Genomic DNA, 15,180 nt, shown 5'->3' with positions numbered 1-15,180 from the left:
TAAGGCCCTGTGAGGAGCTTCTCTACCAGCCCAACTTGAGGTAACCCCTCATCACCTCAGCCACGGTTCCCTCCAACCGGACACTCCCCACCCCCAGTGCCTCCTGGGGCCTCACCTTGTAGTTGTGAGCACTGAGGTATTTGAAGTGTCCGAAGCAGACGTGACACAGGCAGATCACAATGGTGATCACAAGAACCACAAAGGTGAACATGGAGGTGGGGGCCAGGAACCCTGGGCAAGGCAAAGGGTCACAGTCAGGGCAGTCGCACACCCAGCATGCAGCTCCGCTGGCTTCACCACCCCCAGAGGCTTCTTGCCCTTTGCCTCATATCCAGGGGGGACAGCCAGCATGCAGTGCTAGGGGGACGGGGAACACAGCACTTCTCAGACAGGCTGAGTACGTGTTTATAATTCGGCGCCCGCCACTCGCCCCGTTAGCTCCCTCCCCTCGCCCCAGGCTTACCTGTGCGCATGGTGGAGAAGAAGAGGAGCCAGAAGAGGCAGAGAATGGGGGCTGCCACCACCTGGTTCACGGCCCCCGAATGGATCTTCTTGTCCAGCTTAGCTGGCAGGTAAGCGTAGTACAGGTTGTACCTGTCAACCAGGTGCTTGAGTAGCATGTACATCAGCCCTGAGAGAGAGAGAGAGAGAGAGAGAGAGACTGAGCGAGAGCAGTGAGGTGGCCCCTGGGCTCCAGGGTCAGCAGCAGGGGATAGTGGGAGATCAGGGAACGGCTCACAGGTGCCAGCATGCTCTCTCCGCAAGGCTGCTCAGGGCTGGACTTTAGGGAGACGACTCTGAACTCAAGGCGCTGGGATGCTGGAGTGAGTTAGCAAATACTCACATGAAGCCTCATAATTCTCCCTACCATGCCTACTGGGAAGGCCCTTCTCCAGTGTCCACCCCATCGCTGAACAGAGGGGTCAGAGTGATGGGGGGAGTTTCACTCCACACAGAGCCACGCTTTCCATAAAGGAAAGGATTCATTCAATGGGGCTAAGGGAGGACTTCCCAGTGTGATCTATTTCCATCTAATTTTACACTCTCAGTCCCCTCTCTGCCAGGCTAAGCTGCTGTGCCATGCAGCTGAGCACCCACAGTGACACATGTACTTGCTGTACATGTCATTATTTGTGCCCCTTAGTGCCAGCAGAAGCCAGTGCCACCTATGTATGGCAAAGCATCGAGTGCCACACCAAATATTCAACCTCCTGGAACACCAGTATCAGGCAGACCATTAGCACTGACCACTGTCAAGAGGGACGCACTTGCTTGGCTGAAAACCTCTGGCCTGGCACACACTTCTAGGCATGAGCTCTGCAAACATAGCCTCACCAAGAAGAGGTTTCAGGGACCAGAAGACATGGCCCATGATAATATTGGACAGAGAAGCTTCTCAACCAGCCAAGCATGGAGCAATATGTAGTTAGATCATTGCTCTCCACCCTCCTCCGGAGACTATGATCGGCCAGCAAATAGAGTGGTTCAGGAACTCCAGCATCAGCTGGACTGGGAAATAGGTCTATTCGGTGCCCCCCACCCCCACATGCACATGTCACCCTGCAGGGACTGCTGCCAGGGCAGCAGGGGGGACATACTGCCAGTTGGGAAAGTGTTCTTTGGGGACAAAAGGGATCTTTGGGCAAGAGACAGAGCAGAAACAGCTGTTATGCAAAGACGACCGAGGCCCTTTCTCTTCCAGCTGGGAAATCTACAGCTCACTGTCCAGCCTGGCAGATGTTCTCACTGCAGTTACCAGGGGCAGCCATCCCCTGAAATAGGGAGAGCAGAGAGCCTCCTGGTAGGGAGCAGGGGGATCATCTCGCTTACCTGGTCTGTGCAATACATAGCCAGGTGAGAAACATCAGCAGGCACATGGGTGGAACTTCCAGCTGGTAACTCACTTGTCTCTTCACTAGCAATGCTGGGCACCAAGGAGGTGCGAGATCCATTGTGTGTCTGTGTACCGACTGGCTCTCTGAAGGGTCTCATTCACATATACACTCAAATACCGGACCCAGGTGACTGAAACCATGCCACACTAGGACTGTGGGGGTACCATCAACAACTAAATATCAAGGACTTAAATCTAAGACACCCCTCAAAATGTATTCAGAGGCACATTTCTAATGACGTTTCTTTGTAACAGTTCACAAACAAAACGGGCTTGGAATGTAAACCCCGGTCAAAGATGATAAGAAATTGTGTCATTAAAGAATCGTAGCCCTGCTTTCCAAACTCCCCTCCCCAAACAGATTAAGCGATAACATCTACTGACTTATAACAATGAAATGCAAGTATGCAGAATGGCTAACTGGTCACATTAAAAGCGTCGCTAATTCTAGGTTAAGGATCTGTAACTCTGGACAGTGAATGAGCACAGATGAGGTAACACTTAGGCCAAGACCTTGGTGGCGTAAATGTGGTTTTGCCAATTCTTCTTTTACATAGAATTGCTGATCTGCTTAAAATGATGTTACTGCTGACAGAACAAAGGTACGTACTGTGCTGGAAGTTTTGAGGTAAAAAGAGAGAAACCTGTGACAACAAAAAAATGTCTTCATGGGAAGACCCAGGGCAGGATGACATAAAATGACATGACTGAGAAATGGCAAAACCGAACAGGAAAAATGCTGAAGCTGCGTAATTAAAGCCTGTGCAGAAGTAACGTATGGGTTATCCTAAACCCAAAGGCCTAATGTGTTAAAAGCCGACTGAATAAAGATTGAAGTGATCTGTAACGTAGAAATGTATGAAAGACTTAAGAGAACATGGGCCCACACTGGGGAAACACCGCGGCATAAACTAAAGGAGGGAACTGAAGGACCCCTCTGAGGGATCTGCGAAGGCAATGACTACCATGGAAGGTGGCAGGATTTCCCAGTGCCCCACAATGTGGTAGCTTGGGCCCATTTACCAATTCTGTCTTGTCTGTTATTAATTGTCTGGCATAAATGTATGTTGATACTATAAGTGACAATAATTGTCTGAAATTGTAAAACAAAGGTGAAAATTGATTAAGCCTAAATCGAGTGGACTCGTGACTCAGTTTCCCAACTTTTTACCCTCACTAGGATAATGCCTCCAATCCCACCCTGCAGATGGGGCTCCCCCACTGGAGGCAATGAAAGACACCACCTCCCTCCTGCCTTTGGCTGCAAGCCCTTCCATGTGCAGCGAGGCAGAGGGGCGCTGGGCCACCTACCAAAGGGGACGATGATGGGGCAGGTGATGCTGTAGGTCATGACCACGGTGAAGACGCACATCATCCAGGCATAGGCGGCGCCAAACTGGAATTCATACGCTTGGTGCTGTGGGAGGAAGCAGAGAGCGCATCAGTATGGCGCACGGAGCTGCCCAGCGCCCTGGTAGTGGGAAGCATGTGTGTATGCACAGGAGCACGTCTACTGCTCTGTCTGTGTGCAACAGTCTGTTCAGGCTCTCTGCGGATGGGCCTGTCTGTGAGTGCACACATGGAACCATCGCGTGGACTTGCCTTAAGGAGAGTTGTGGGAATCCCCCGCTCTCCACAGGCTCTCTGGCTGCAACTCTGATCTTCCTGATGCGATACCTGCTAGCAGGCTGTTTTCTTAAACACTAGTGAACATACACCTATGCGTGACCATGTGTCTGAATGTGCAGCTTGCACAGGTACAGACTCAAGGGTGCACAAACCTACAACTACAGGAACACACCCAGTTTGTTCACCAGGGGCCTGACATGTATCGGGTGCTCGGGGCAGGTCTCCGAGCTTGGCAGCGAACGTGCCCAGGATCTGCTAGGGGAGACGGGGTCGGCTCCATCACATACCCGCTTAACGTTCCTCCGCTCAGCGGCTGAGCGGGCCAGGCAGAGGCGGATCATGTACATGAGCAGGCCAGGGATGCGCAGTAGGTCCATGGCGTTCCCAATGAAGGCGGAGGCAATGACGTAGTTCACAAAAAAGGCCCCGTTATCAGGCAAGAAGACGCACCTGGAGGTGGGAGGAGAGCAAGACAGGCAAGTAATGCTTCTTAACCTGGCCACAGACATGGAAGGGCATATGGGCAGAGAGGAAGCTGGCCAGGGCTGGTACTGCCACACAACGGTCACTGTTCCACCTCTTCCTCCTAACATTCTAATTTCTAAGAAGCTGGTGTATTTTACCACTAACAGGCCAGTCTCACCACGTTCCCCACCAAAAATAAATCTGGTTAGGAAGAACCAGCTCAACATCTCTAGAAGCAGTTTTGGCTTCGGAAGACCTCCCAGGTGCTTAGGTCCCCTCTTCCAGCAGGATGCACTGGATGGAACAGGGCAGGAGCACTGGCTGTGTGGGGAACTCCCCAGCTATGCCAGTCCCAGGCGCTCCCAGCAGGAGGCACTGGACGGAACAGGGCAGAAGCACAGGCTGTGGGGCGAGTTCCCCCCAAACTCCAGTCCCAGCAGGAGTCACAATTACAAAAACACGCTTTCCCCATCCCCTGGTTTCAGATACCACTTACTCAAATCGCACTGCGGCCTCAGCCAAGAATTTTTTGTCAAACAGCCAGCGGAAAAACACATCCAGACTAGGGAGAACAATTAAAAACAAAGAGTCTAGTGTGAATATATAAACGTTTGGAGATCAAGGAGCACAAGCTGTATGCACACGTGGTCATGACCCATCTCAGGAGCTGGAATAACAGCTGCTGCGAATACACAGTAATCTTGGAACACGGCTGCACTCAGACACGTGTATCTGTGAGAGAGTGCTGCCGTCCTCCCCCTTCTAGTCTTCAGGACAGTATGTATAGAGGAGGAAATCTTTAGTATATGGTGCAACTACTGGGAAAGAGGGCTCAGACACCCATCCCATGTGCATCGCTGTACGTGTATTTCCTCACTCAATTCTGCAGGGGAGTTAGCAGCAACATCTGCTGCAATTCTCTGCTGACCCTGGGGGGAATTATGCTGGGGCCTTAAATGTTTGCTTTAAAGGAAAACTATACTAAAATAGGAAGTAGTTTCCACTCACTTGAACCAATATAAAAATGACTAAAACATTTGACATTATATTATATATATAAAAATGAAAGTGAAATAAGGACACAGTGATATTGTCAGTCTGAGGATTCATATCAAGACTGGAAGAGCAGAATGGTAGGGAATGGCAGACAATTTCTACAGTTCTTCTTAGCGCGCACACGCACACGCACTGCCCTAACAAGAGCTGTGGGAATGTTTTGCTGTCCCTGGCTGCAGCGCTGATCTTTCTGCCCCCTGACACGTCAGTGGCTTGTCTCCTACGACCCTGAAGTCTAATTAATTTTTTAAAAAATGGATTTAAAATAGTTTCAGGCTCCACTCTCTGCGTCACAATTTTCTTGTTTTTTAAAACATTTCTCTCTCTGCTGGATGCAAGAGCCACACAAACAAACAAGAGGTGAACCCCGCCTATGCAAGGGAAATGGTGAAACTGACTAGCTCCAAAGGCCCAGATCCTAACATCACTGGAAGTTAGGAGCCTTAATTCCTTTGAGGACCTGAACCAGCGTGCCCTCAAACACACACAATAAACAAGCAGAAAAAAAATCCTTGTTCTCTCTTTTAATTCTATTAGGTTTAGGCCCAAATTTTGCAGCCTACGACCTTGTAATGTGCTTATTTGCAGAGCCAGTAAAAGATTCTCAGTCAGAAGAATGATTATTTTAACTGATGGGCTCCTTTTCAAGTCGGAGCCCCCTCTGGTCACACAGCTACTCAGCTGGTATCAATGGAGACTCAGATACAGCATCAGGTATTTTCAGATACTCCTGGGGCACTTCACACTCTCCCTCATTCCCTCTTTAAGTCAGTGCAGCCTGGGCTCTGAGGCCTCCAGCGCGGAGGACCTGTCCTAGCAGATGACAGCTGGTGGGACACCATTAAGGGCGGCTTTGTGAGTGCTGCCATGGAACACTGGCATGAGGATTTGGGAAGTGGGTTCAAGAGAAAGGCTGAAAGGGTGACGCCTCATTGCAACATGTGAGGAGGCTGGCTGCATCCTGCCCCCACCTGGCTAAAATGGGGAATTGGCTGGTTTTGTACAAATGTGCTTATTTAATACGTTTGTTGTAAGGGGCCAACTGAACAGGATCTAAGCCCTGTGCAACTGGAGAGAGATTACCCAGCTTCCACAGAGCTAAAAGGGCCAACCCCATAGCTCTCGGGCAACTGCCACCATCCCAAGCTCCAGGGGAACAATTCCCTACGTGCAGAGGGAAGGAAATAGAGAAGAACCAGATGGGTGTGAGGCCTGTCTCCCCAGTGATACAGGACAATGCACTTGGCCAAGGGCATCCTCAGCCCAGTGCTTCATGTGGCACTGGGTCTCCAGACCTGCCTTCATTTCCTCCTCACCCACCTGCTCAGGCCCAGCGAAGGCAGCAGCAAGACCATGAAGATGAGGAAGGTGTAGCACTTATGCATGGTAGTCCTGTTCTCTCCAGACCTGTGGGCACAGGGGAGGCCATTAGCAAGTGGACTGGGAGCTCCCCGGTGGGCGATCACACCAGTCTAGCGATCCATCTCAATTACTTACAACTTACCCTCTAGGCCCCTTTGGTACTGATCTGTTCATTGTACTTCACTATTATTATTGTTAATTATGTGCATTGCAGTAGCACCTAGGAGCCCATCAAGGACCAGCCCTTGGCTGTGCTGGGCATTGTACAAACACAGAAGAAAAAAATGGTCCCAGGACATGTGAAGGGCAAATGAGTACAATAGATAGATAAGTGGGGGATTGCTGGCATATCTGAGGGCTCATAATCTGTAATGTCTTTACCCTCAGCAGTGCTGTTATCTCCGTGCTCCTGAGGGGTACAGACTTGCCCAAGGTCACATAGGAAATCTGTAACAGAGCAAGGAATTGACCACGGTCCCCTAAACCGCAGGCAGGCACTCTAACCACTGAATCACCCATTCCCTCACCTAGTATATCCCCTTCAGTCCCAGCACCCCCAACCCTCCAGGGGCTCCTCCTGAATCAGCACAGGAGTGAATGCAGACAGCATCATGCCTAGCGCTTTACAGACAGTCACTGAGGCCTAGTCTACACCAGAAAAGATTTGCTGGTGTAGTTGTAATGGTAAAGCTCTCCCCTAGGTTAGACACATCTTATACTGGCTAAAGCATGCTTTTGTCTGTATAGCTTATACCGGTTCACCTTATTTCGCACTTTTGTCAGTACAGAACCATCACCCCCAGCCAACGCTGCACTACTGGCACATACTTCGAGGGTAGACTTGGGTCTAACTCACCATCACAGATCTCCAGCGGGGGCTGGGATCATTCTCCCATTTGGACAGTTGAGGAAAGTGAGGCCCAGGGAAGGGATATGACTTGCCCGAAGTCACACCCGGCTGGGATTAGAACTCTGGATTTCCAGGCTGCAAGCCCTATGCTCAGACCATTAGAGATGCTGATTGCAGGACTGCAGCAATCTCAGCTCAAACAGGCTGAGCCATGTGACCTAACAACATGCGATCAGGGCAGCAGGGTCCGACACAGCAAATATCTTGGCTCACAAATACATAATGGTAACAATCATATGCATAAACACACAATGCCTGCCAACCATCTGGAGCCCACAGAGCTTAACAGACTGTGCATATTGCAATCATTTCATCCACTCACTGAAGTGCAGCCACCTCTGAGGTGAATAACAGCTGCAAAGCACAGCACCCCTACAGTTTATGCCAAGAAATGAAATTACAGGTGGATCTTAGGTGGAAGGAATGGGACAAGCAGGCCAAAGATGCCTGCTCTTGTGCAAGGTGTTGAGCGCACACAGCTCAACGACTTGCAGGCTGAGAGCAGGTGCTGACTGTCCTTACCTGGTCCAGTGAGCTTCAAAGAAGGCGGAGTAATACACGATGGTTGGCAGCAGAGCAGAGAAGCACCACAACAGTAGGGTGGGGAAGAACTGGGTGATGATGGGGTTCTGGAAAGGCAAAGAACACACTGTTCACTGCAGTCAATGCAAATCTGGAGGCTGGGCACATCGGGGAGGACAGCAGGCTAACCTGCTGCATCACCAGTGGCAGAGGACAAGAGGCACCAGCAGAACTGAGCATGACTTCGCCCCTTTGGGGACTGTATCAATAGGGCACTTTCCTCAACCTGGGAATCCTGGAGGGAACCTGCAGCACCTCTGCCTTATCCTCTGGTGAGAAGTGAAAGTCTGGGAGTTGTACAGGGCAGGGAAATGAGGCACCAGCCCAGGCCCTGCTCTGGGACTCATTTGTCTCCATGTAGGGATCTGCCAGGGTGCAGCTACTCCAATTGTCGGGCTGGGGGTTTTCCTAAGTGTAGAGGCAGCCTAATGCAGTCACTGTATGCCCTATAGTTTTCCTTTGCTCTCATAACGCTTTGGTCCCTCGGCACATCAGCCGAGTGTTTTCTTGCTCTCCGTTATAGTAGGGAGAGCCAGGATTTCCTCCCACTTGCCATGCATGCAAAACTGAGCTTTGGCTGCCGGCCGAAGAGCCTGGCAGTCCCTGGGGAGAGTGCGGATTGCCTGTTTGCCCAGGTTCTGACAACAGGGGGATTCTCAAGGCCTCTTGTAGGGTCCCAGGCAGAATCCTTGGCCGCTCACGTCTCTCCTGCAAATGCAGCCACCTCCAACACTTTGGCTCCAACAACATGTTCTCCGTTCTACTCCAACAGACTCTGTAGTGCCGCAGCTCAGGAGGTGGGACACGGAGTCTGGCAGCTTTCTGCCCTCATGTAACAGAGCAGTGCCTACACTGCAGTGATGTAGACAAGGCCCTCCCCTCCCCACACAGGAGCACTTGAGACCCGTAGGGACCTTGTTCAGCCTGATGGGGCCAGGCCTAGCTCGTCTAGATAGGTGAGGTGGAGGGACCAGTGCACATTCGTGACCCACCCCCACCTCCCCAGGGCTGCTCCATTCGTGCCACAGGATGGGACAGGAGGAAGGGGAGGGCTCCTCATTCATGCACCCAACCCCCTGGCAGGCCTTACATTCAGATACTCCACGGGCTTGGTGACGTTGAACTTATCCATGGTGGTGATGATGATGGCGGGAGTGGTTAGGAAGAAGAGGAGGAGGAAGAGGACGACGTTGATAACCAGGCAGCGGATCCACCAGATGAAACCCCGGATGGAGAGGTGTTCCCTGGGGGGAGACAGGGTGCAGAAGCCAATCAGGAGGGGATCATGAGGGAGGCAGAGGGGAGCCAGAGACATTGGACTGTGCTGGGCAGAGCCCGGGAGATTAACTCTTCAAGGGCTTGAATCCCCTTTAGAGCCACCCAGATCCCACTGCTCCCCATTCTGAGTCAGACCCATGGTCCAGCCAAGCTGTGACCCTACACCCAGATCTTTCAGAGGAAGCTAATCCCTCCAGCCAGCTGTCTGGGCCTGTCAAGGGGGATGCTCCCTCTTCTGAGCCTCCCAGCTGCCAAGGGCACTCCTGGGCTAGGCCCACAGCCCTGATGATACCTTCCGTTTACCAGGCTGTCCGTGCCTCCCTAGCCCTGCTCCGCGGCCTGCTCACCAGTAAATGTTCTGTGGGTCGGGGGCGTAGGTGACGGTCCAGTTGGAGATATGAAGGGACTCGCTGCAGGAAGAGGCCCGGGGCTCCCCGTGGCACACGCAACCCTGGCACTTGCACACATTGAAGTCTTTAAGGATTCTGGAAGCAACAGGAAGAGGGAGAGAGAGTGAGAACAGGGAGGCTGAGCCCCAGGGTAACGGGAGGGGATCCTGGGCATTGTTTCTAGCCGCTCACACGCCTGCCTGCAAATGACAGTGACTTTCCCTCCCGTCCCCTCCCTAGTCTCATGGCGGGCCCCTTGTGCTCACATGGCTGTAATGGTCTCGTTGTGGAAGGTGACGAAGGCCATCCCCAGAGGCTTCTCGTTCACCTTCTCCTTCTCCCGCTTGTAGTCATCCTTCAGCTTCTCCTCCAGCTTGGTGTAATACTCGATGGCCTCCACCTGGACACACGGACGTGGATCAGAGTCGACAGCCATGCAACCCCACCAGGCTGCTGCTCTCTCGGGCCCAGGCCGGTCACGCCCCCAGAGGGCATGGTGACACCGCTCCTCCCCGTGTGCTATGGCCAGCGGCGGGGGGTACAACCGGGCTAATCCGGACCAACCGCTTGGTGCATCAACTCCACTTGGTATTAGGATTGCAAGAATCAGAGTTAATGAGGCAAACGGGTGGGAGCTGGGATTAGGGGGCTGTTTAGCAAGGAGCAGCAGAGACAGCAACAACAACGGAGGAAAATGAGCTTCCTTTTCTTGGAGGGACCCAGAGATGCTAAGGGCAGACAAGGGGACAGCAACATGCTGATAAGCCAGGATTGGTGGCCGAGCCCTCCTCTACATGGGGGCTGGGAGCAGCATAGGGGCAGTCTCCCAGCACCTCCAAGCCACTCATGCTACTGCCTAGTGCCCTTCCACCCCCTGCCCCCGCACCTCCTCACAGCCCTTGATGACACAGCAGCACAGGTGGCCACAGGGCTTGGGGTTGATCATCGACGAGGCGTTCTCCTTGGTCTTCAGGTTGGTGAAATAGATTTTCCCACGTTCTGCTTTTTTCCTGCAAGAGGAAGAGGCGAGAGGGGAAGCAGAGGCTCAGACAGGCCCTTCCCCCTGCTGTGACTACCACGGGGGAGCAAGCAGGGAGAGAGTGTGTCAGAATGCAGGCAGGGTGCTGGCAGAGAGCACAGTAGGTTTGGGGGACGGATCAGACATGAGCGTAGGGGGCAGGGGTTCTCTCTGCGTATGTGAATCTAGTATATGTATTTTTTTTTAAGAAGGTTCCCACTCGGTTGAAGCAGAGGCTGCTGGGATTTCATTACACCAGGGTGAATAACCAGGGCCCCTAGGAGTGTGTAACCAACTCTCCTCCCTCGCCGGACGGAAGCACAGCTGCACAGTCCAAAGGTGGGGTTACATCACTAATGACGTCACGGACACTTAAGGCACCACGTTGGGGTGTGGGACAATCCCAGGCTCACTTCGTGACTACAGCAAGTCACTGTCCCTGGGCCTCAGTTCTGATCCTTTCCAGCCTCACATGGGGGCTGAGAGTCAAATCCGTTATGATCTATGCAGTTCAGACACGGTGGTTGTGGTGGGGGCCATACAAGCAGATTGATAACCCCAGAGCAGCGCAGGTAATTCAGCTCTGCCCTACCCCACTCTTCCGTGCCCCCAATACCAATGCTTAACGTTTCCTCAAAGTCCTGGGCTTCTCACACACAGCTCTGCCCATATCCCCTTCGCCCTGACCTGCAGCCCCCCAGCTATCCCAGCCCTGGACCCCTCAAGCAGAGTCTATCACTTGAGTCAAACAGTCCCCAATTCCTTTGCTGTTCAGTGGTGCAGACAGGGCACAGGTAAGGACTAGCCCGAGACTACCCCATGTATTTTTTTGGTGACCTGTTCTCTGTAACCCTCCTATTGCGGAGTCTCACCCTCTCACCCCAGATACATCCTGTGTGCTCTCTGCAACACTCCTGGTCTAGGCCTGTTGGAGGGCCCCCCATCCATACCCGCCCCCGACTTTACCTTTCTGTATCAAGGAACATCAGCCTGGCCACGTTGTAGCAGGGCCGCGCCTCCAGCACAGTGCAGTTGGAATATGCCTCCCTGTGGACAGGAAACAACCCCACGCTCATTAGCGATGAGGTGGAAAGCAGCACCTCAAACAAATCCTCCAGCAGCCAGTGGGATTGCTGGGGGTGGGTGAGAACCCAGACTCCATTCTCACGCCTAGTCCCAACCATCAGAGAATTCTGCTAAAGCTATGCTGGGTGGGTGGAGGGAAACTGCCCATGCACTCTCCTCTTATGGGGGAATGAGGTGGGGAGGAGAGTGCCTGCTTGTAAAGCAGTGCTCTTGGGCTCCTTTTCAGTCCTTTGCCCCTAGAAGAACCAGGGTCTCATTGTGGGGCTTCTAAAAACAGATGGTGGTAGTGGGAGTCCTCTACGTTGGAGAGGGTCTGGGTGTACCTCGGCCACCGCCCCCCACTCCATCATCTCCCCTGACATCCCTTGGCTTGGTTGTGCCCAGAGGGATCTCTGCAGGGGCAGAGTTGGCACTGAAGGGTTCAGCATTCCCTCTCCCCTAAGAGCTGGGACTAGGGCTGCTTTCCATATTGATTTTTTGACAAAAACCCAAAACATCTGAAACCCAAAACCACTCAATTCAGAAATGCCTCTATAGTGCCTCATGGGAGTTGTAGTTTTGGTGCCTTATGCCCACGTTCTCCTCTACAAACCAGTCTCCCCGTTGGACTACATCACTCATGATGCACTGTGGCACTTGGTGCATCATGGGAGATGTAGTCAAGCCCACGTAACAGACTGCAGGCATGAGGCACTTGAACTACAACTCCCATGAAACAGTGTGGTGACAATACTTTTTAAAAAATTTATTAAATTTTTATAGTTTTTAATTGTTTGCCAAAAAGTTGAAATTTTCTGCAGAGTAATAACAGTAGCTCAAGCTGGGACCCAGTATGCATGTACAGACTCACTCAAAATGCTTCTTGATCTTCTCCGACTCAGCATATTTTGAGATCCCGTTAATGAACAGAGTTCGCTTTACCTGGAAAAGACAAAGGGGCCACGGGAGGGGAGGGCAGTATGGGAACCCAAACTAGAGCAACACAGGACACCAGGCTGTGACCAAGGGGTGAAGCCACGTCAGGGTTAATGTCAGGTGACTGGCTCATTTTTTCCTGGCAGTGCCCAGGATTCCACATTTACCAGGTTGTCTCCCATCCCCCACTGGCTGGCATGGGCGCAACCCGACACAAAGCCAACATTGGCTCCAGCCCAGGTTCTGTCCTGGTGAGACGGTTCTACAACAGCTGCCTGAGCAGAGATGGGGTGGGGGCATTAATCGTAGGCGGCGAGGTGGCTTTCAGTGGGGGAACCTAGAATGTACCTAGCAGAGGCAGTGCCTAGTGGGAAGGGACAGGAGATTGCATACTTGCTGCTGCAGCTCAAATCACCCAGTGGGGGCCCTGGAGACCCTGGGACTGTTACAGTTGTATCAGGCGTGAGATGCGGGCAAGAACCCTGCATGGGGAGTCACTCCCAGCATGAACGGGCAGGCATGGCTGGGGTGGCAGAGAGAGGGAGGCTGGAAGAGCAGAGAACCCTGGTCGGAGGCCACGCCAGCCTTACCAAGTCATCCTCTTTGTAGCGCATCTTGGAGGTGTGCCGACGCATGCTATACACCGTCAGCAACAAGTACAGGAAGGCAAAGGACGTGTGCAACCACAGCAGGTTATTTCTGTTACCAGAGAGACACCACTCAGCTAAGGCCACCCGGTCGGTGCAGTGAACCCACCCTCATCTTGTGCCTGGCCAGTCAGCCAACGTGGGTTACCCTGCTCCCTCCAGGGCCAGGCTGCCAGCCAAGGGCACTGCACCTGGGGACAGTCCAACTGGCTGGCATGGTACATGCATGCTGAAAGGTTGTTACCCAGCGCAGGGCTCAGTGGTGCCATCCCAGAGGCTGCTCTGGGGTTTTTGTTCTGGAGACAGTGGCTGGGAGGTAGCTCTGCACAGTGAATGAGCTGGGACAGCCTCCCGAGCCTTCCTGGGGCAGCTCCCCTCTGGGGCTCCACCTGACACACTCCAAGGGCCCCGCTCTGCTCCCTTCTCGACGTACCCAGAATTCAGGTTAGCTATCGTTGTTCTCCCAAAGCTGTAGGGGTTGTTCTCTGAGGAGAGAGAGACAGACAGACACCTTTAATTCAGTCCAGAGGTTTGTGGTTTGGGGTGCCTGGGCTGGGGAGACATGGGGCAGGGCAGGGCTGCTCTGGAAGTCATCCCTGCAATGCCTCTGAAAATAGAGTCACCCTGCAAGCCCCGTGAAATGCTAAAGGGTCAAAGGTCAAGTTTCTGAGCTCCAGTTTTCCTGGCTGAGTTGCAAGGGGGTGAAGGCTCAGCAGAACTCCCCTCCCCACCGAGAGTAAAGCCACACCTCCCCCCACAACAACCTCCCTGCCAGCAGGCACTCCCAGCTGCTACTGTAAGGCCAGGGCAGGAAGCGATGCTCCCTCACCTCGAGAGACCGTGGGCTGACCAGCCCCCGCCGCCAGGACTCTTGCTCGGTTGCTGTGAGCATGGCTGGCTAATTCTCTTCCAAAGGTGGGAAGGGAACAGGGCCAGCAAGAGCCCACCCTCCCTCCACTCACCTAGCAGGTCCCCTGAGAAGTTCACGGGCAGCACGATGCCCACGGAGAGCACGCCCACAGCCACCAGCAGCCCTATGATGTGCCGCTGGAAGGAGAGATAATGGACTGCGTCGGCCCCGCACTTATCCCGGATCTCATCGTCCCTGGCAAGGACACAAAGGCGGTGAGGCATTACCTAATAAGGACATGGGGCCAAATCCCAATAGCCCTTCGGTGCCCAGCGCCAGGGGCACCCGTATGGGTCGCGCTCGGTGCCTTAAGCACCCGGAGCACTAGCCCCTCACACCAGAGCTAAAGGAGTTCTAATGACACCATTGCTTAGAGGTGCTGCGGAGCCCTCAGTCCTAGCCCAGGAACTGGCCAGTTAGGGACCTCAGCACCTTGCAGTCTGGCCTTGCACATGAATCCACTAGCCAACGTCCACCTGCTGCAACTGCTCCCAACCCCTGCAGGATGGGGATGCAAGGCTCACTTGTGGTAGTCTGCCAGGCAGCTGTGCCCACGCAGTCCACTATCACCTAAACCCCTGCGGGATCCCTATCTGCCAGAGGGGGTAATGGTGCTGACCCCTGTCATAAACAAATAGCTAAGGGTTAATGTTTCTTTTACCTGTAAAGGGTTAACAAAGGGAACCAAACACCTGACCAGAAGACCAATCAGGAAACCGGATTTTTCAAAGCTCAGGGAGGGAAGTTTTGGGGTGTGTGTTCTTTGTTCTGTTCTAGTGCTCTCTCGGCTCTGTGGGGGACCAAGGACTTCAGGATGCCCTGAGTCTCCCACAAAGGAAATACCAACTTCCCTTCACCCTCTTTACTCCTCCAGGCTTTCCCTCCCTCGGGTTTTCACCCTGGAGCTTACTGTACTTACTCCTTAATTACAAACAGAGAAGGCATATTCACCTTTTCCCACTCCTTCTTTTCCCTCCCACCAATTCCCTGGTGAGCTGCCAGGTCATCCCCTCGAGCCCCACTCGGAAAAATCCAACAA

The 15,180-nt window shown here is 53.1% G+C and overlaps 1 protein-coding gene across 3 annotated transcripts in view; it reads right to left on the bottom strand.

Moving 5' to 3' along the window:
* Positions 1–15,180, bottom strand: part of TMEM63B (transmembrane protein 63B) — an 87,040-nt gene that overhangs the window by 4,903 nt on the left and 66,957 nt on the right. For all 3 annotated transcript variants that reach the window (XM_032770434.2, XM_032770432.2, XM_032770435.2), the window contains 16 exons: positions 14,194–14,336; positions 13,665–13,716; positions 13,175–13,283; positions 12,520–12,590; positions 11,550–11,630; positions 10,452–10,575; positions 9,832–9,965; positions 9,524–9,661; positions 8,989–9,142; positions 7,839–7,945; positions 6,365–6,451; positions 4,485–4,550; positions 3,811–3,973; positions 3,206–3,311; positions 464–631; positions 116–231 (listed from right to left, as the gene is read on the bottom strand). In XM_032770434.2, coding sequence (XP_032626325.1) covers positions 116–231; positions 464–631; positions 3,206–3,311; positions 3,811–3,973; positions 4,485–4,550; positions 6,365–6,451; positions 7,839–7,945; positions 8,989–9,142; positions 9,524–9,661; positions 9,832–9,965; positions 10,452–10,575; positions 11,550–11,630; positions 12,520–12,590; positions 13,175–13,283; positions 13,665–13,716; positions 14,194–14,336 — 1,819 coding nt within the window. The remainder of the gene's footprint in view (positions 1–115; positions 232–463; positions 632–3,205; positions 3,312–3,810; positions 3,974–4,484; positions 4,551–6,364; positions 6,452–7,838; positions 7,946–8,988; positions 9,143–9,523; positions 9,662–9,831; positions 9,966–10,451; positions 10,576–11,549; positions 11,631–12,519; positions 12,591–13,174; positions 13,284–13,664; positions 13,717–14,193; positions 14,337–15,180) is intronic.

This window comes from Chelonoidis abingdonii, chromosome 3 (assembly GCF_003597395.2).
Source record: "Chelonoidis abingdonii isolate Lonesome George chromosome 3, CheloAbing_2.0, whole genome shotgun sequence".
Classification (NCBI taxonomy): Eukaryota; Metazoa; Chordata; order Testudines; family Testudinidae; genus Chelonoidis; species Chelonoidis abingdonii.
This window is presented reverse-complemented; position numbering and strand designations above follow the sequence as displayed.